The 19,825-nt window shown below is 44.5% G+C and overlaps 1 protein-coding gene across 9 annotated transcripts in view; it reads right to left on the reverse strand.

Moving 5' to 3' along the window:
* Positions 1-19,825, reverse strand: part of FRYL (FRY like transcription coactivator) — a 214,671-nt gene that overhangs the window by 80,917 nt on the left and 113,929 nt on the right. For 6 of the 9 annotated variants that reach the window (XM_068137657.1, XM_068137650.1, XM_068137651.1 and 3 more), the window contains 11 exons: positions 18,644-18,745; positions 14,837-14,881; positions 11,483-11,586; positions 10,703-10,811; positions 9,069-9,155; positions 7,654-7,825; positions 5,603-5,735; positions 5,264-5,371; positions 3,994-4,231; positions 1,785-1,970; positions 1,414-1,500 (listed from right to left, as the gene is read on the reverse strand). In XM_068137657.1, coding sequence (XP_067993758.1) covers positions 1,414-1,500; positions 1,785-1,970; positions 3,994-4,231; positions 5,264-5,371; positions 5,603-5,735; positions 7,654-7,825; positions 9,069-9,155; positions 10,703-10,811; positions 11,483-11,586; positions 14,837-14,881; positions 18,644-18,745 — 1,371 coding nt within the window. The remainder of the gene's footprint in view (positions 1-1,413; positions 1,501-1,784; positions 1,971-3,993; positions 4,232-5,263; positions 5,372-5,602; positions 5,736-7,653; positions 7,826-9,068; positions 9,156-10,702; positions 10,812-11,482; positions 11,587-14,836; positions 14,882-18,643; positions 18,746-19,825) is intronic. The other 3 variants (XM_068137658.1, XM_068137652.1, XM_068137653.1) reach the window with 1 other exon arrangement.

Consider the following 19,825-nt stretch of genomic DNA (forward strand, 5'->3'; position numbering starts at 1 on the left):
AGAAACTGTAATCTATGAGCAAGATGAGACAACAACCTCATGAGGTTCAACAAGACCAAGTGCAAGGGCCTGCAGCTGGGTCAGGGCAATCCCAAGCACTGATAATAGGCTGGACAGGGACTGGCTTGAGAGCAGTCCTGAAGAAAAGGCCTTGGGGGTGCTGGTGGAGGAGAAGCTCCACAAGAGCCAGCAGTGAGCACTTGCAGCCCAGAGAGCCAAGCAGAGCCTGGGCTGCAGCAAGAGAAGCATAGCCAGCAGGGTGAGTGAGATGATTCTCCCCCTCTACTCCACTCTGGTGAGACTCCACCTGGAGTACTGTGTCCAGGTCTGGAGCCTCTATTACAGGAAGGATCTGGAGGTGCTGTAAGGTATCTAGAGAAGGGCCACGAAGATGAACAGAGGGCTGGAGCTGCTCTGTTAGGGGAGCAGACTGAGGGAGTTGGGGCTATTCAGTCTGGAGAAGACAAGGCTCCAAGGAAACCTTATTGTGGCCTTCCAGAAAGCTGGGGAGGGACTTTTGAGGGTGTCAGGTACTGATAGGACTGGGGGGAATGGAGAAAAACTAGAAATGGGTAGATTCAGATTGGATGTTAGGAAGAACTTCTTCCACATGAGGGTGGTGAGAGCCTGGCACAGGTTGCCCAGGGAGGTGGTGGAAGCCTCATCCCTGGAGGTTTTTAAGGCCAGGCTGGATGTGGCTGTGAGCAACCTGCTGTACTGTGAGATGTCCCTGCCCATGGCAGGGGGGTTGGAACTGGATGATCCTTCAGGTCCCTTCCAATTCTATGATTCTATAGACACAGCTGTGAGTATATGGTGGTCATAATGACACACCATTGATCAGCAAATCTTCAATGGTGGTGTCATCCTCACAGCATTCCTTAAGTTTTTTGAGGAGTTTTTTTCTTGTTGTTTAGAATAGAATAGAATAGAATAAACCAGGTTGGAAGAGACCTTCAAGATCATCATGTCCAACCTATCATCCAACACCACCTAATCAACTAACCCATGGCACCAAGCACCCTGTCAAGTCTCCTCCTCAACACCTCCAGTGACAGTGACTCCACCACCTCCCCAGGCAGCCCATTCCAATGGGCAATCACTCTCTCTGTGTAAAACTTCCTCCTGACCTCCAGCCTGAACTTCCCCTGGCGCAGCCTGAGACTGTGTCCTCTTGTTCTGGTGCTGGCTGCCCGGGAGAAGAGACCAACCTCTGCCTGTTTACAACCCCCCTTCAGGTAGTTGTAGAGAGCAATAAGGTTTGCTTGGGTTTGTTTTTTCACAGAGATAACCTGCTGAAGAAGTGGGCATGAACATAGTGACAGGAGCATTTAAACCACATACAGTTTATTTGGGATAGTTTTGCAGGATTACTTCATCCCACAACCAACTTCACACAAAAATGGGTCCTACCTGGTCAGCTCCAGTGAGATGTATGAAACTCTCCAGGATAGTAGCACTTAGTCTGTCCATTACATCTATAGCCAACTCATCATCGCCCTACAAAAGCCAAAATGGAAAGCATGAGCAGTGGAGAGACAATTGAAGGTAGTTTCATTAAGCACTGTGCTGGTTATAGGCTATGCCTTTAAAATTTTGTTACAGACTTTGAGCAGAAAAGTAGAAAAATGTAAATAAATCACTGCTGAGGGTAAAAAGGAAAACCAAAGATAGTTCTAAACAATTTCATTTGCTTCCATACTGAGCTGGGCTGGCAAAGTTCATGTTAGGGGCAAATTTCAACCCACCACAAACAGTCACAAGCATGAGTCAGCAAGCCTTACCTTAGAGATTTCTAGAAGTGTGAACAAGGCCCTTATCTCTCTGAGGACACTGACAGCTAATCTCCTGGTGGCAGGCCTGGTGCTGCAAAGGATGACCAAAGCAAAGCCTTCCACCACGTGAAAGACACTGGAATAAAGGCTCCTCTCCAGAGGAAGGCTGTGAGCAGCCCCGTTGGATACACCACGCTAAGGGAAGGATCGCACAAGTTAAGCAAATTAAGAAGCTATTAACCACACCCAAGCTATATTTTAATCATTAGTAATGTACTTAGATCTTGTTTCACCACTAGCTGACACAGTATCAGCTAATTTGTTTTGGTTTTTTAAGTATCTCTGAATTCAGTCCAAACAAATATCACAAGACAGTCTTGATTCACTAATTTTCTCACCAGGGTGATGCAGTGAGGGAGAAAATCAAACTAAATAATTAACACTCTTAGGTATAGGATTCTACAAAATTAAATTATAGGAGCCCTTTTCTGTTTGCTGCCCCAAAATGGTGCTTTTTTTCCTAGTTCTGTTGTTTAAACCTACTTTACATAGGTCCAGTTACACATGGTGACGTTTGATGTAAGCAAAAATGTGGCCAGGAATTAGTGTTTAGGGAATAAATAATAACAGCAATAGTAGAAGTAGTAGTAGTAGTAGTAGTAATAATAATAATAATAATAATAGCACTCTAATAATAATCATTATCATTATATAATTATTATATTGTTGTATAACATATATAAAGATCATTAAACTATATTAATGTATAAGATCTATGATATGCAATATATTAGAATAGAAATAGAAATAGAAATAGAAATAGAAATAGAAATAGAAATAGAAATAGAAATAGAAATAGAAATAGAAATAAATAGAAATAAATAGAAATGGCCAGGTTGGAAAAGACCTTCACGATCATCATGTCCAACCTATCATCCAACACCACCCAACCAACTAACCCATGGCACCCAGCACCCTGTCAAGTCTCCTTCTGAACACCTCCAGCGATGGTGACTCCACCACCTCTTCAGGCAGCCCATTCCAATGGGCAATCACTCTCTCTGTGTAAAACTTCCTCCTGACCTCCAGCCTAAACCTCCCCTGGTGCAGCCTGAGACTGTGTCCTCTTGTTCTGGTGCTGGCTGCCTGGGAGAAGAGACCAAACTCTGCCTGTCTACAATCCCCCTTCAGGTAGTTGTAGACAGCAATAAGGTCACCCCTGAGTCTCCTCTTCTCCAGGCTAAGCAGCCCCAGCTCCCTCAGCCTCTCCTCACAGGGCTGTGTTCCAAGCCCCTCAACAACTTGGTTACCCTTCTCTGGACTCACTCCAGCAAGTCAACCTCCCTCCTAAACTGAGGGGCCCAGAACTGGACACAGGACTCAAGGTGTGGCCTAACCAGTGCAGTGTACAGGGGGAGTATGACCTCCCTGCTCCTGCTGGCCACACTGTTCCTGATGCAGGCCAGGATGCCATTGGCCCTCCTGGCTGCCTAGGCACACTGCAGGCTCATGTTCAGCCTACCATCAACCAGTACCCCCAGGTCCCTCTCTGCCTGGCTGCTCTCAGCCACTCTGACCCCAGCCTGTAGCACTGCATGGGGTTGTTGTGGCCAATGTGCAGAACCTGGCACTTGGATATGTTCAATCTCATGATAATCTGTTAATTAGCATATGAATTACTATTAATAATATTAACTTATAACAAGTTATCTTAATTAATATTAATAGCTAACACAATATATTACAGTAATATTAACATATAATTTATAATGCTATCCATGACAATATCAATATATAATAAGCACTACAGTATATTAATATTAATATGGTAATATATACTGAATAATAAATTAGTATATATATTATATAATAAGTAGAAATAAAATGGTTATATAATTATCTCTAATATAATTGTTATATAATGATATCATAACTAATAAGTGTATATAAAGATATAATAATAACTAATAAGGGTAACCATTATTATTTGCTATTATTATTAATTACTATTATTGATTACTATTATTATTAATTACTATTCTTGTAGTTTGGGGGAGTCCAAAATGCTGCCACACATGACAGGAGTGCAAACCTCCAAGCACTGTTAGGAAGCAAGCTGAACATTTACTACTTCACAAAACCAAGAGAGTCTGCCAACAGAATTGTTCTGTAGATTCAAACCACACCTCCCACATCCAAGAGGCTTCTTTAGAAGTACCTGAGAGTCTTGGGTTTTATTGTGCATTTGGGCTGCTTGTTTCCACTGATTGATGAGCTGCACTAACATTTTGACCGCGTTGTCAAGGAGAGTTGGGTGCACGTCGGTCACTTCCCGCACGATGAAATACACAAATCCTGAAAGAACATCTTCCCTCCAGTCTGGAAAATCAAGCATCAATGCCTGGAGGGTATTGAAAGCCAAGGCACGAAGTTCTTCATCCATATGAATTGTCAGCCTGTTCAGAACAGAGATCAGTATCACCACCCTACGCTGAAATACTCTTAGCCAACAACTGAAGCTTGGGTTTGACTCTTCCCACTTTACTGCACAATACTACCACACAGATGCATTTTCTGCACTGAATATGGAAATCTCAACCTGCCTACTGAGAGAAGGTGCTGTCACTACAGCATTATTGATAGAAGGTCCTACCACTAGAGCAAGATAATGCAAGGCTTCATAAAACTCAATATAAAGAAATCATTTTCAGGAGAGGCGGTCAAGTATTTCACATATTCACAGACAACAGCCTAAGAAGGACACACAGCTGTTGGAGAGACTCCAGAGGAGGCCACAAAGGTGATCCAAGGGCTGGAGCACCTCTGCTGTGAGGATAGGCTGAGGGAGCTGGGGCTGTTCAGCTGGGAGAAGAGAAGACTCTGGAGGGACCTTAGAGCTGCCTTCCAGTAGCTGAAGGGATCCTACAGGAAGGCTGCAGAGGGACTTTTCATCAGGGTGTCTAGCAATATGGCAACGGGGAATGGTTTGAAGATGAGGGAGACTAGGTTTGGACTGGATCTTAGGAAATTCTGAGGGTGGTGAGACTCTGCAACAGGTTGCCCATGGAGGGTGTGGATGCCTCCTCCCTGGGAGTGTTCAAGGCTAGGTTGGTTGAAGCCTTGAGCAAGTGAGTCCAGTTGTGAGGCATCCCTGCCCATGGCAGGGAGATTGGAGTAGACGATCTCTAAGGTCCCTTCCAACCTAAGCCAGGCTGGACGAGGCTCTGGCCAGCCTGATCTAGTGTGGGGTGTCCCTGCCCATGGCAGGGGGGTTGGAACTAGATGATCCTTGTGGTCCCTTCCAACCCTGAATGATACTATGATACTATAATACTATGATCTTCAGGACAAATTTTCCTCCTGCTACCCTGGCCAGTACCACTTGACCAACTGCAGAAGGCAGGCATGGATGGGAAGAACATGTTGTGTATGCAGTGGACTCGCTCCATAATGCACTGACAAACTCACACACAGAGCATTTCCCTTACCTTGCCAGCAATTCAATGAGGTCAGTCCTGCTCATGCCATCTGGAATCAGTCTTGGGATAGCAGCAATACAAGTTCTGAACAAATCTATCTTAGGTTTTCTCTCACCCCTACAAAAATGGTTTGGAGCCAAGAAAAGAACAAGAAAAATCTACTTCAGTATACCACAAATATTTTTGATTTGACATCAGAACTGAGGAACAACATCTTTCATTAGGCACTGAGGGAATCAGCTCTCATTTGATCAGGTACAAAAGCCAATAATCCTACTGCATGAATGATGGCATCTGCAACACTCCAGCAGAAAAGGCAATGGGAACACCTTGCAACTCAGTACATACGTAATCATGTCCTCAGGCTCTTTGTTGGACATCTGCACACTGGTCATGCACATAGGCCTCCCAACCTCTTTGTCCAAATGCCTAAGGATGCTGTCCAGAGCTTTTCGGACTTGAGGGTAGTATATGGACATTCCTGCAAAGCCAAAGAGTTCTGATCAGTTCTCTCATTTACTCCCATTGAATTTGCACTTGTTCAGTAAAAATATTTGCCACTTTGTGTATTAACTCAGGACAAATTCCTTGCCCAAATGATGATGTGAAACACATACTTTTAAATGTCACAAGAAATGAATATGAAATTATCAGTAGGAGGCGTTATATGGAAGTAGGAGTTCTTTCCAGGAACAACATTAAGAAGGAAGCAACCATTAGTTGCTTTTCTGTTTTCTCAGCTTTTGAGTATTTTAGTTGAAGTTTAAAATCAAAAGGAGTGTGGCCAGCAGGACAATAGAGGGGATTCTGCCCCTTTGCTCTGCTCTTGTGAGACTCCAACTCAAATACTGTGTCCAGTTCTGGTGTTCCCACCAGAAGAAGGACACAGAGCTGTTGGAGTGAGTCCAGAGGGGGCCACAAAGATGACCCAAAGGCTGCAACACCTCTGCTAGGAGGACAGGCTGAGGGAGCTGAGGCTGTTCAGCCTGTAGAAGAAAAGATTCTGCGGGGCACTGTAGGCCTTCCAGTACCTGAAGGCTGCAGAGAGGCTTTTCATCAGGGTGTCTAGAAACAGGACAGGGGGAAATGGTTTGAATCTGAGGGAGAGCAGGGTTAGACTGGATCTTAGGAAGAAGTTCCTCGGTACAAGGCTGGTGAGACTCTGGAATAGGTTACCCAGGAAGGTTGCAGCTGCCTCCTCCCTGGGGGTGTTCAAGGCCAGGCTGGATGAGGCCTTGAGCAGCTGAGTCTAGTGGAGAGGTGTCCCTGCCCATGATGGGGAGGTTGGAGTGGATGATCTCTAAGGTCCCTTCCAACCTAAATTTTTCTATGATTCTATGAAATTTTACACACTGAAACAGTCCTTCAGAGACAACTGCCTCATCCACAGAAGATCAGTAGAGCACAAGGATCACAACTGCCTTACTCCAGCTCAGCTGTGACATTTGAGACATTCTAAAGTGTCATCAAAGGAACAAAAATTATCATGCTATAAGCCCCTGATTTTACTCAGGCTTCTTTGTGCTAATTTGGCAGCACAAAACACTTTGAAAAAAGCCATGGATTTGGTCTCAGGCACCAGAAGGTCAATACTGCCCTGCAGCCCTCTGAAGAGTCTTAAACATTCTGTTAAAGCAGCCTGTGATTAGATGCTAGTAACTAAAATAATGACAGAAATTAGCTAAACCAAGGTACTGCTTGAGAATCACAGAATTACTGAGGCTGGAACAGACCTCTGAGAGCATCTGGCCTATGACCTAACACCACCACACCGACCAGACCATGTCACTAAGTGCCACTTTCAATCTTTCCTTAAACACCTCTGGGGACAGCGACTCCACCGCCTCCCTGGGCAGTTCATTTCAGTGTCTAATTCCCCTTTCCATGAGGATTGCTTCCTAACATCCAACCTAAATGTCCCCTGGTACAGCTTCAGGCCATGCCCTCTCATCTTGTCACAAGTTGCCTGGGAGAAGAGCCTGACCAACACTTTATTACAACTTCCCTTCAGGTAGTTGTAGAGAGTGATAAGGTCCCCTCTAGGCCTCCTCTTCTCCAAGCTGAACACTCACAGCTCCCTCAGCCCCTCCTCATCAGACTCCAGTCCCTTCCCCAGTCTTGTCACTCTCCCCTGGACCTGCTCCAGCACCTCAGTATCTTTCTTGCAGTGAGGGGCCCAGAACTACACACAGTGCTCGAGGTGAGGCCTCACCAGTGCGCAGCACAGGGGCAGAATGACCTCCCTGCTCCTGCTGGCCACACTATTCCTGATACAAGCCAAGATGCCATTGACCCTCTGTGCCCCCCAGGAACACTGCTGGCTCTTGTTCAGCTGCTGTCACCCAGCACTCCCAGGTAGAGATGTGTTGGAGTGGCAGCTCACAAGGGATATAACTCACCAATAACTTTGGCTTCCTCATCTGTCAGCGTTTTATTAAGAAAAATTTTCTTCACACGCAGAGTATTTCCTGAGGGCAGCACCACTCCTGTTGTTGGCATGGGGGGCTCACCATCTTTCTGCTGCAAGCTGTCTGCTATGACAAGGAAGACTCTGAGGCCAATATTCATCCTCTTTAACAGGAAGAAAAAGGGAAGAAGAAACAGAAGAAATTAAGATGTTGAAGTGACGCAGATGAGGCAGAACACAAACTGCCTCTTTCTTCCCTTTTACATAGGCAGCAGGATGGTTCCAGTAACACAGGCACTGTTTAAATGTTGTATGTTAAGGTAACAACAGCAACAAGAATAAAGCTCAATCCCTCAGTGCCTCCTCACAACTCTGATTGCAGTTCACAGAATCACAGAAACACTCAGGTTGGAAAAGACCCTTGGGATCCAATCATTAACCCTACTCTATAAGGCTCACCCCTAAACCATAGCTCCAAGCACCACATCCAAACCACCTTGAAACACATCCAGGGTTGGTGACTCCACCACCTCCCTGGGCAGTACATTCCAGTGCCTGACCACTCTTGCCCTAAAAAAGTTTCCTACTGTCCAGCCTAAACCTACCCAGTCACAGCCTGAGGCCATTCCCTCTTGTTCGATCACTAATTACCTGTGACAACCTACCTCTCTACAATGTGCTTTCAGGTAGCTGTAGACAGCCAGGAGGTCTCCCCTCAGCCTCCTCTTTTCCACACTAACCATCCCCAGCTCCTTCAGTTGCTCTTCATCAGATTTATACTCCAGGCCCTTCACAGCTTCCTTGACCTCCTCTGCCCAGGCCCCAGCCCCTCCACATCTCTCTTGTACTGAGGTGCCCAGAACTGGACACAATACTCAAGGCGTGGCCTCACCAGAGCTGAGTATGAGTGGACAATCACCTCCCTACTCCTGCTGGACACAGCATTTCTATTTCAAGCCAGGATGCCACTGGTTTTCTTGGCCAGTTAACTGACTTGGAACAGGCTAATATACTGAGTATTTTACAATACAGAACACTGAAGGCATTAATATGAAAGCAGAGAATGACATACTGAAGACAGACATTGCTTAAATGCCTCATCTGGTAGCCTGGGCCTTGAACTATAAAAGCTAGGCATGGCTCCTCTGAAAAAAGGCTTTCCACTTGCTACTGAAACAAAAATTCACACATGCTAACTGAAATTATGGTTGAAACGAGCTGCTAGCTTAGACAACAGAGGGGAAACAGCAATTATGCAGGACTACAATTACTTCATATTTTTAGCTGTACATCCTTCATCTGCTTTCATCCTGGTTGAAAAATAGTTAACTGCTTCCCCCCCAAAAGACATCCCCCCTGCCCCAATGCCCTGTTTGTTGCTACATGTAAATAAAGAGCTTTTTTTACCTCTGGATTAATAGTGAAGGTTTTAGGTGATTTTCCAACACTAAGAAGATCAAATATTATTTCTTTCATTGCAAAATCCAAACGTTCCTACAAACAGGAAGAGAGAAGATATGAGAATCTGGTTTATGCTAACAGGCAGAGTTTGACTGCTTGGCTTGGCACAGGTCCTGGGCATCACATCTTCAAATGTTTAAAAAAAAAATATATAGATGAAGTTTGAAAAGAATGTTTCTTTTTCCCATTGATTCTTATGACTTATGTTCTTCTTTAAATATATATATATGGTATAACTCAACACAGCTCAGCCCCTGACATGGTTGAACCATTCCTCCTGAAACAATTCCAAGACAATTCTGCTCAGGATTCTAACAAATGAGCTGCACTGCTTTAAGTAACTAAAAATCAGTGCTTAAACCCAAATAACTCCTAGGAAATATTTAACAGTGAAGGGTTGTGTGCCCTGTCCCATCCCTGTGTGACCAGAGGCAAACAACCTGGGAAGCTGAAGCACAGCTAAACTATCTGTAAACATGTCTCCTCTGCTCCAAGCTAAAGAGCTCCAGCTCTCTCAGCTTTTCCTCACAGGAAGATGCTCCACTGCCTTCAGCATCTCTGTAGCTCTGTGCTGGAATCTTTCAAGCAGTTCCCTGAGCTCTGTCTTGAACTGAGGGGCCCAGAACTGGACACAGGATTACAGATGCAGCCTCGCAAGGGCAGAGTAGAGGGGGAGGAGAACCCTTTCTTGACCTACTCATCACACCCCTTCCAATCCCCTCCAGGATGCCACTGGCCTTCTTGGCCTCAAGGGCAGATGGCTGGCTCAGGAGCATCCTGTTGCTCACCAGGACTCCCAGGTTCCTTTCCCAAGAGTTGCTCTCTAACAGCTCAGTATCACAGTATCACAGTATCGCCAAGGTTGGAAGAGACCTCGAGGAACATCGAGTCCAACCTGTCACCACAGACCCATGACTAGACCATGGCACCAAGTGCTACATCCAATCTCCAGCCTCCAACCTACACTGATCCATGTGGTTGTTCTTTCCCAAATGCAAGACTCCACCCTTGTCCTTGCTGGATTTCATTCAATTTCTCCCTGCCCAATTCTTCAGCCTGTCCAGGTCTGGCTGAACGGCAGCACAACCTTCAAGTGTGTCAGCCACTCCACCCAGTTTGGTGTCACACAACAGTGCAATACAGATATAAATATTCATAATCATGCTTATATTGAAGAGTTATTGAATCACAGAATCACAGAACATTAGAAGTTGGAAGGGATCTCCAGAGATCATTCAGTCCAACCCCCCTGCCAGAGCAGGATCACCTAGAGCAGGTCACACAGGAATGCATCCCTCAGGGTTTTGAATGTCTACAGAGAAGGAGACTCCACAAGCTGTCTGGGCAGCCTGCTCCAGTGTTTTGTCACTTTATGTTCACATGGAACCTTCTATGGTAATTTTGCCACTAGGAGAAACAGAATGAGTCAGTTCCTTTGTTGCAGCTATCTGGGGAAGATCTACTCAAGACATAAGGCCCTTAATTCAAGGCAAATCTTAAAAAAACCCTAACCTCAGCTTTGCAATCCTTTCCAATAACCCTGATCCTATCCCTCCAGCTCTACCTGGATGTGTTCTTACCTGAGCAATGAACTGAATAATCTTCACAAATATATTCAGAGGTGTGTCTCGTGGGACCACACTACGTGATCCTTTTGGGAAAAGTGCTGATACAATGCTCATGAGACGGCTGCAACGATTCAGAAACAGAAAAGGAAATTCAAAACCTTTCAAAAATAACTTCTTCCACTAGCACAGATGTTACAGTTCAAGTCTGGAACAAGGGGGGGGTGTTACTATGAAATAATCATAGAAGCACATGGTGGTTAGGACCACCTACAGAAGTGACAGCCCTCTACTCTCACAGGCAACACGACTATGAGTTCATTTATAACCAGACCAAGACCCAGCCGTAAACTAGTAAGTAACAGTCAGGAGAGGCAAAATCTGAATGACTATTCCAAATTCTCATGATGATAACTTAGAAAGAAAACCTTTTCATTTCCAGCCCATACTTACTGATGGCCACTTTGTATCCTGTATGTTCTGGAACCATTAGTGCCTTTTTACTTCATTAGATTTCCTCCTCCTTATCTCTCCACCCTCCCCTACCCCTGCAAAGAAAACTGTAGTCTCTGTTATTTCTCCTTGTCAAAGTAATTGAGTTCTTTTGGGTTTCTCTTTTAACAACAGGTCTTTCTTCCCCTGTTTACCTCTCCAGACCATCCCTGAGCTGGCTTCAAGATCTGTTTCTGTATCACTGCGGGGGGCGGGGTGGGGGAGGAACTTCAACAATCAATAGCTTAAAAACCCTTTGCATAATGAACTTACAGCTTAAAACCCTCTGCATGTTGAACTTACCTTTGAGTTACAGTGTTGCTTTCACATTTTATTCTAATAACATAAACCCACAATAACCTATACAAAGATTCCAGTGCAACTCGGGACATTTTGGGATCTTTATTCTGCAAAAGAAAGGAAAAATACAGTTACTGTTGCCTGTGAGACACTCAGAACGTTCCATTAGCACTCTTTTGACTTCAGAGAGTGTTTTCTTTCTTTCTGAATCATGAAAACAGATGTGTTGAACACTGACAAGTTTTAACAGAAGCATAAAACCAACCCTGCATTGTGCATTTCCAATACTACCTGTAGATTGAAGGAGCACTTCCACAGTGTTTGGCCCCATTTTCACTCTGAGAGCAGAGCAGCTGCTTCCTAGGAGCTTCCTTAGAAAGCCATTAGTAACAAATGCCTACTGTAGAAGCAAACTGCATTACAAGTTTGTCTGAAACACAGGAGCAGCTGCTTTGGATCAGGCACAAAGCCTAAAGTCCCTCATTCACTTTATGACAGCAGGTGCAGAAGAAAAGAATGCAAAATGGGGCAGGCACACAAGGATGCCACAAGGATGCTTCTCTGGGTGTGATGCTTCTCTGGGTGTGCACTCCAGGCATCACCCAACTGAGCCAACTCCTGCAGGTTGTATTTGAGCTCCCTGACTTCCAATGGATTTTTATTGGAGCAATTAAGCTACCTGTTTCTTGAATTAACAGAAAACCTTGTGGTTTAAATTATGCACTGGCCTTCCAGTGTCTGAAGGGGGCCTACAGGAGGGCTGGGGAGGGATTGCTCAGGATCTCAGGTAGTGATAGGACTAGGGGGAATGGAATGAAGATGGAGGTGGGGAGATTCAGGCTGGAGGTGAGGAGGAAGTTCTTCACAATGAGAGTGGTGAAGCCCTGGAATGGGTTGTCCAGGGAGGTGGTTGGGGCCAAGTCCCTGGAGGTGTTTAAGCCCAGGCTGGATGAGGCTCTGGCCAGGCTGATCTAGTGTGGGGTGTCCCTGCCCATGGCAGGGGGGTTGGAACTAGATGATCCTTGTGGCCCCTTCCAACCCTGACTGATTCTATGAATTCAGGCTTGAACTCAAGAGTTGTGTCATTGTTCTCTCTCATGGGAAGAGAGGACTGCTCATGACCCTGGAGTGGCAGGACCACAAAATAACAGGAGGCAAAGATAGAACTTTACAGACAAATAACACACATGAATTTGTATCATAAGATTAGAGGGGATAATTTAATCCAGTTTATATCAGTGATAATTCTGTTCTACCCTACCCTCACACTCATCCATGTGTTCTTGTCATTGCTTCTCAATTAGGAAAATCTGCAGCTAGCCAGTGGATGAATTCAGGATGGTGATCTGGACAAAATCTACCCTGTCCCCAGTTAGTAATCAGACAGATAACTGCCCACTGTTCAGCTCATTTATCATCAGTGCTACTGTGAGGAAGAAGCAAACACTCATAATTGTATGAGGGGGTGAGGCTGTGACAGCTTTGACTTTAATCAACTCAAACAGCAAAACCCCAAGATGTTATTACTCATCCTATTTAACCTACAGGCCAACAGCACTTGATATTCAAAGTAGAATGGTGAATTCAGCCTAGGAGTGAGTAATGCTCCAATGTTCTTATTTCTGATGTTTCAAAGGGGAGCCTAATTTAAAAGTCCTGAAGAAAACATAAGAGTTTAGTCTTGGCAATCAACCATCTAATAAAAAGCCTGGTGCAGGTGGCAGGTATTTTACAATGTGTTAACAATATTCCAGCTGTTAGGAGGTTTAGCATCCAATACAGCTACTCCTGGTTTAGTTATGACAGAGCTTCCTTCTTTGTTAAAGCAGAAGGAGGCATTCACCTTTTGATTCTATGGCTCTAACAAGGATTCCTAACACAATACAGCAATACTTCTTCAGCACTGAAAAAATGCTCATTCTCTCTCCCATTAACAAAGAGCTTAGAAGAAAATGGCTTTTGGGGGTCTAATTTGTGGCACACTTCTTGGCTGTTTGGTGTTCACATGTCAGCATTTCCTTTCCTCACTGACATTACTGCAGCATGAATACAGTATATGGTGAGACACTGGACCAGGCTGCCTGGGGAGGTTGTGGATGTCCCCTCCCTGGAGGTGTTCAAGGCCAGTTTGGATGAGGCCTTGAGCAACCTGGGCTAGTGGGAGTTAGAATCATAGAATCAATAAGGTTGGAAAAGACCTCAGAGATCACAAAGTCCAACCTATCACCCAACACCTCCTGACTAACTAAACCAAGGCTTCAAGTGCCACATCCAAGCCTGTTTTGAACACCTGTGGGGATGGTGACTCCACCACCTCCCTGGGCAGCCCATTCCAATGGCCAATCCCTCTTTCTGTGAAGAACTTCTTCCTAGCCTCCAGCCTAAACCTCCCCTGGCACAGCTTGAGACTGTGAGTTGACCCTGCCCATGACAGGGAGGGTTGGAACTTGCTGATCTTTAGATTCCTTTCCAACCCAAACCATTCTATGAATGTATTGCTATGTGATTCACCAATCTGGATGAATTTCCACCTTTTCAGCTAGATTTTAAAGAACTCTGGTTTGGTTTGGTTTGGTTTGGTTTGGTTTGGTTTCAAACATAGATTTACTTAAAATCCTGAAACTTAACCTAAGTTCTATCAGACTATGAAGTAAGCTGTTGAGAACTGCACCCCAAAACCTAAGAGGAAATCAACAGTGGTCTCCCATGACACATTAAGATGAGTCAATGAAACAGATCTTAATGACGGCAAGAAACAAACCAGCATCTTCTCCATGGCAGTCAAAGGCAGCCACTTACAGAAGAAAGAACTTTTTAATACTGATGTTAACCTTTTCTCCTGCTCTGAACTAAAACAGTTCCTACTTTTTAACCCCTGCAAAACCAACCGTGTAAAAGTCTTTCAAGTTAGTGCACTGCAAGGGGTGACAGCAACTCAGTTTCAGGTTGGAGGTGGGGAAAACGCTTTCAGGTTTGCTCGCATGCAAAACCCTTTTTGAAGTGGATGAACACAAAAAAAAAGCCATTTCAACAGGTAGTTTGCTTCCAGTGGAAACATGCACTGCTGCTCAGGGACACCAGCTGTGCTACTGACAATCTCACACAGCCACATTTCCACCCCCAAGGAAAAAAAAAACAACTGATAATTGATCTTTTTTTTTGTTCTTGATCTTTCTCCTTCACTCCCTGGCAAGAAAAAGAGATCTTGGAAAGGTGAGCTGAAATTCTTAGTCCTCCTGCTCCTTAGCAGTGCCCACAGAGTTTGACAAGGAAAGGAAAGCACAAAATACAACAGCTAACACACAGAACATGAGACAGAGCAACATTTCACCGAGTTACAGCAACATATCAACTCACCTGCAGTGTTTCTATTTGTTTTCTGATACTGTTGTTAGATGGCATCTAAATAAAGCAATGTGAGACAGCAAAACATAACAAACATGAGAATGGAAGGCACATGCATGTTAGATGAAAAAAAAAAAAGCACAAAACCAATAGATAGCTGTCAAGTAAGGACTCTATTCAGTAGAAATACAGCTGTTCTTTTGCTACACTGGCAGAAGATGCTCTTCCAGCTTCTAAGGTCTTGTGGTAACAGACACTAAGGTTAAACTGTGAGAAGAAAAAGGAAAAAAAAACAGACAAAACCAAATAATTCCTTTCCAGTGGTGCAGAATGACAGACACTTCCCTCTCTCATTTCAGCAGCTTGCTTAAATGTTCTTTCCTCTCCCTGAAAGAGGTGGTAAGGATATCACAACAACTCAGCTTCAGCCAAGAATCTCTCAGCTCTCTGACAAGGCTGTTAGAATCACTCTAAATACATGCCAGAGTGAGCAAAACATCTTGCACTAGTGACCCTGTGCTACTGTCTGCAGAACAAGTGCAGAATCCTGTCTACACTGCAGTGTGGAAAGCAGTTCCCTGCTGGGCTCAATGCTGAATCAGCATCCCAAGTGCTGTGTGGGACAAGGCCACCTGTGTCTGTACCAAGAAACAGCCTTTGGTATACCCCTGGCCTACACTGACTCTTCCAACTCACTGATCTCCTCTTCAAATTGGTCCACACCCCGAGGCTTCCTTCTTTCAGCAAGGCTGGGATGTTTTTCCCACACAAGAAGCCTGCTTTGGGGATAACTAAAGGGAGCATGGACTGAAACCCAGCACAAAGAGTTTAGAGGGGCAACGGATATTGCTAGCACTGGAGTAAGATTCACAGCACTCTCAGGGGAATTATAAAATACAATATTGCACCAAAATATGTTCAGGGGATACCTTGAATATACCAGGAGCAGCTGAAGGTGTGAGCCTTCACACCACAAGGAATGGGAAATTGCATATTTCTGTCACCAAAGTGTCACCACATGGTAGAGAATACAGAATTAACCAGGTTGGAAAAGACCTTCGAGATCCTCAAGTCCAACCTATCACCCAACACCATCTGATCAACTAAGCCATGGCACTAAGTGCTGGAAGTTGTCCAGAGAAGGGCCAGGAGGATGAGCAGAGGGCTGGAGCACCTCTCTTGTGAGGACAGACTGAAGGAGTTGGGGCTGTTCAGTCTGCAGAAGAGAAGGCTCCCAGGTGACCTCATTGTGGCCTTCCAGTATCTGAAGGGGGCCTACAAGAAGGCTGGGGAGGGGACTGCTCAGGATCTCAGGTAGTGATAGGACTAGGGGGAATGGAATGAACTGGAGGTGGGGAGATTGAGGCTGGAGGTGAGGAGGAAGTTCTTCACAATGAGAGTGGTGAAGCCCTGGAATGGGTTGTCCAGGGAGGTGGTTGAGGTCCTGTCCCTGGAGGTGTTTAAGCCCAGGCTGGATGAGGCTGTGGCCAGGCTGATCTAGTGTGGGGTGTCCCTGCCCATGGCAGGGGGGTTGGAACTAGATGATCCTTGTGGTCCCTTCCAACCCTGACTGATACTATGATACTATCATAAGTGCCTCATCCAGGCTCTTTTTAAATGCTTCCAGTGATGGTGACTCCACCACCTCCCTGGGCAGCACATCCCAATGGCCAATCTCTCTTTCTGGGAAGAATTTCTTCCTAACATCCAGCCTGAACCTGAGCCTCCCCTGGCACAGCTTGAGACTGTGATGTCCAGTGCAAAACAAGAGCTTGGGCACCGGGGAAGAAACTTGAGCACCACGAATCCCTGACCTAAGTTACCTCTTGGTGACTTGCTCACAGGCCTGTACTCCCCACAGAATGTCTCTGTGATTTGGAATCTTTATTGTGGTTTAGATATTGAGGTAACTGTAAATAGAACTAACTTCAGTCATTAGGAAATAAAATGGGGAAGGAGAGATCTAGAAGACTAAACTGCTGTGAAATTCAGATTTATAAATTAATGAGATTACTTATTACAGAGTGCATGCATTTAATTAGCTTCAGAAACAGAGCAACACATCAACAGATGAGGAACTGGGGGGGGGGGGGGGGGCTATATTTCATGATTAAACTCAAAGTTTCAGCAAGTCCAGAGGAGGTCACAAAGATAGGCTGAGGGAGCTGGGGGTGTTCAGCCTGGAGAAAAAAAGACTCCAGGGGGACCTTAGAGCTGTCTTCCAATACCTGAAGGGATCCTACAGGAAGGCTGCAGGGGGACTTTTCACAGGGGTGTCTAGAGACAGAACAAGGGGGAATGGTTTGCAGCTGGGGGAGAGTAGGTTTAGACTGGATCTTAGGAAGAAGCTCTTCAGTGCATGGGTGGTGAGACTCTGGAATGGGCTGCCCAGGGAGGCTGTGGCTGCCTCCTCCCTGGGGGTGTTGAAGGCCAGGCTGGGTTAGGCCTTGAGCAGCCAAGTGTAGCTGAAAGTTGTCCCTGCCCATGGTGGGGAGGTTGGGGTAGATGATCCCTGAGGTCTCTTCCAACCTGAGCCACTCTGTGATTCTATGATCAAGGTAGGCACCCAAAAAAACCATTAGTGGGCTGAATTAAACTAAGCCATGAACTAACCTAAACAACTCACTGATGGCACAGCATCCTAACTCTGCAAATTCTGAACTGCAGAAATTGCTCTGTATGATTTCTGCTGAATAGAGCCTTACAGTAAATGTGTTAAGCTGTTAGTGGTTAACAAGACTAAGTAAAATATCAATTGCATGCTCAGCAACTATCAGTTAAACTCACTGGCAGTTACAGTTTTAATGCATCCATTACCAGCAATGGACATTGTGCCAGGAAAATGAAACTCCTGGAACGTAAGAAAATTGTTTAAAGCTTTAAAAACAAAAGAATAAAGCAGCCTCCATAAGCAAAATAAACAGCAAAACAAGAACCAAGGCAAATTTGGCAAAAGAACTGCAATGTTAGATGAAAAATATACAAAAAATACCCAACAAGCAACAGAAGAGAGTGAAAGATGTCACAGAAACAAAATGACCCTTAGAAAGCAATCCAAGCAGCTAAACCCATTTCCTTCTGCCTTCATGCTGCTTTAATTATTTCACTAATAGGCTTCAGAACTGTCCCCCATTCCTAACCAGAATGAATCTTGTGAAGCAGTGGATCAAAGAATCCATTAGAAGTCTCAAAATCAACAGATTAGGCACAATCAACAACTATGTTAATCCAAATTAAGGAAAGCAGATGTACAACAATTAAAAACTACAAGCAAGTCACTAAACCACATCCCTGATTTCTGAGTATCTTGATCTCTTCATCAACCAACTCATGTTTCCAATGCCATCAACTGAAGCCATGAGTTAAAGGGACACTGTAAATCATCTGTGGAAAATAGCTACCACAGGCTGTGGATATAATCTCTTTCCTGGACTCCAAATATTACACTTACTATAGATTCTACTTAGAGAAGCCACTTATTTTCTCCCATATAATTAGCACATGGACAATCACCACTGTCACTTTTCTCTGGCACTTAATAGCAGGTATTTCTCCTGCAGATTTTACTCAAGGGGAAAATGATTCTCCCCCCACAGGGGCCACATCCATTGCCAGCATTGCACAGCACCACAAAGTCTTACAACTTAAGTTTAAGACCAATGGAGACTTCAGGCATTCAGTTCTCTTGTAAAAATGTACTTCACAGTGTCCTTTTAAGCAGCCCAACAGTCATTGTTCATTAGGCACAGGAATGCTGAGAATACATTGGAGTAAATGCTATTGATTGGCAACAGTGCCTGAATGGAAAAGGATTCTTACCTTCAGATGTGACAAACAGTTCTGCAGGAAAACGTGCCAGTTATTTAAAAAAAACTGTTTCTGACTGACACACAACAGGCAGGTGATCAATGGATACAAAGCCTATGAGGAGGGGGGAAAAAGAATTGATCAAATTGCTTTTTGCTGACTTCCCAAGTCTCACACATTGAGAACACAGCTGGCTTTCATCTCTCAGTCATAGCATCGCACAGCAGCCCAGGTTTAACCCATGTGTTGAAAGAGCTCAAGGTGTAAGACCAGGGCACGGGGACCACAGTGAAGCTCATCCCCTAGCAGACCTCATCCTTTGTACAGCATTCATTCCTTCCCTACAACCACGTGATTCAGTTCATGGGGTTATACATGCTGGGAGAGGGAGCCAAGAAGAACATTGAGGAAAAACATCATCAGCTCAGTAAAAAGCAAGGCAGACTTAGGCTGTCAGAAGGGTTCCTTGTACTCAAGGTTCACTTTTAGTAAGGAATAAAGCACAATTTAATAAAGTCTGTGTAAAACATCATCAGCTCAGTAAAAACCAAGGCAGACTCAGGCTGCCAGAAGGGTTCCTTGTGCTCAAGGTTCACTTTTAGTAAGGAATAAAGCACAATTTAATAAAGCCTGTGTACATGCAGGCCAGCATGACTTTGCTTTGCTTTAGTAACTAAGCTTTGTTTAAAGACCACATAATGTAGCAGAAGACACCATGGTGGTTAGCATCAAATCTGACTGCAGATTATCTTGTTATGGAGCAAATTTGAAGAATGGGGATGAATATGTAAATTGTAATCTTGGTGAAAGAATGCTTCTGACTTCATAAATAACATGATATTGTGAATACTGAGAGCAACATCAATGTTGGCCTCACATGAAGAGTTTAACTATCTGCAATTACATATGCTGTATATGCTCAGAATAATAGAAGGGGAAGCTCAGCCCCAAGATGAGAGGAAGCAATTTTAAATTCACTTGCATTTACTGAGTATGCCAATTGCAATGCAGAATTTGGCTCTACACTCCCAGCAAACTGAAGTGATTCAACTTGAAGCATGGCTGCCGTGGCCATCGAGAACTACCAAATACTTCATTAATAAGAGAAGGCAAAGCAAAAGAAAAAAACAAAGGCAAAAGGAAGGAGCAAAAAGAGAAAGAAGAAAGGAAAAAGAAAAATAAAAAAAGAAGAGA

The sequence above is a fragment of the Melanerpes formicivorus genome, unplaced genomic scaffold, assembly GCF_026170545.1.
Source record: "Melanerpes formicivorus ecotype bairdi unplaced genomic scaffold, bMelFor1.0.p_v2 SCAF_4, whole genome shotgun sequence".
NCBI classification, from domain to species: domain Eukaryota; kingdom Metazoa; phylum Chordata; class Aves; order Piciformes; family Picidae; genus Melanerpes; species Melanerpes formicivorus.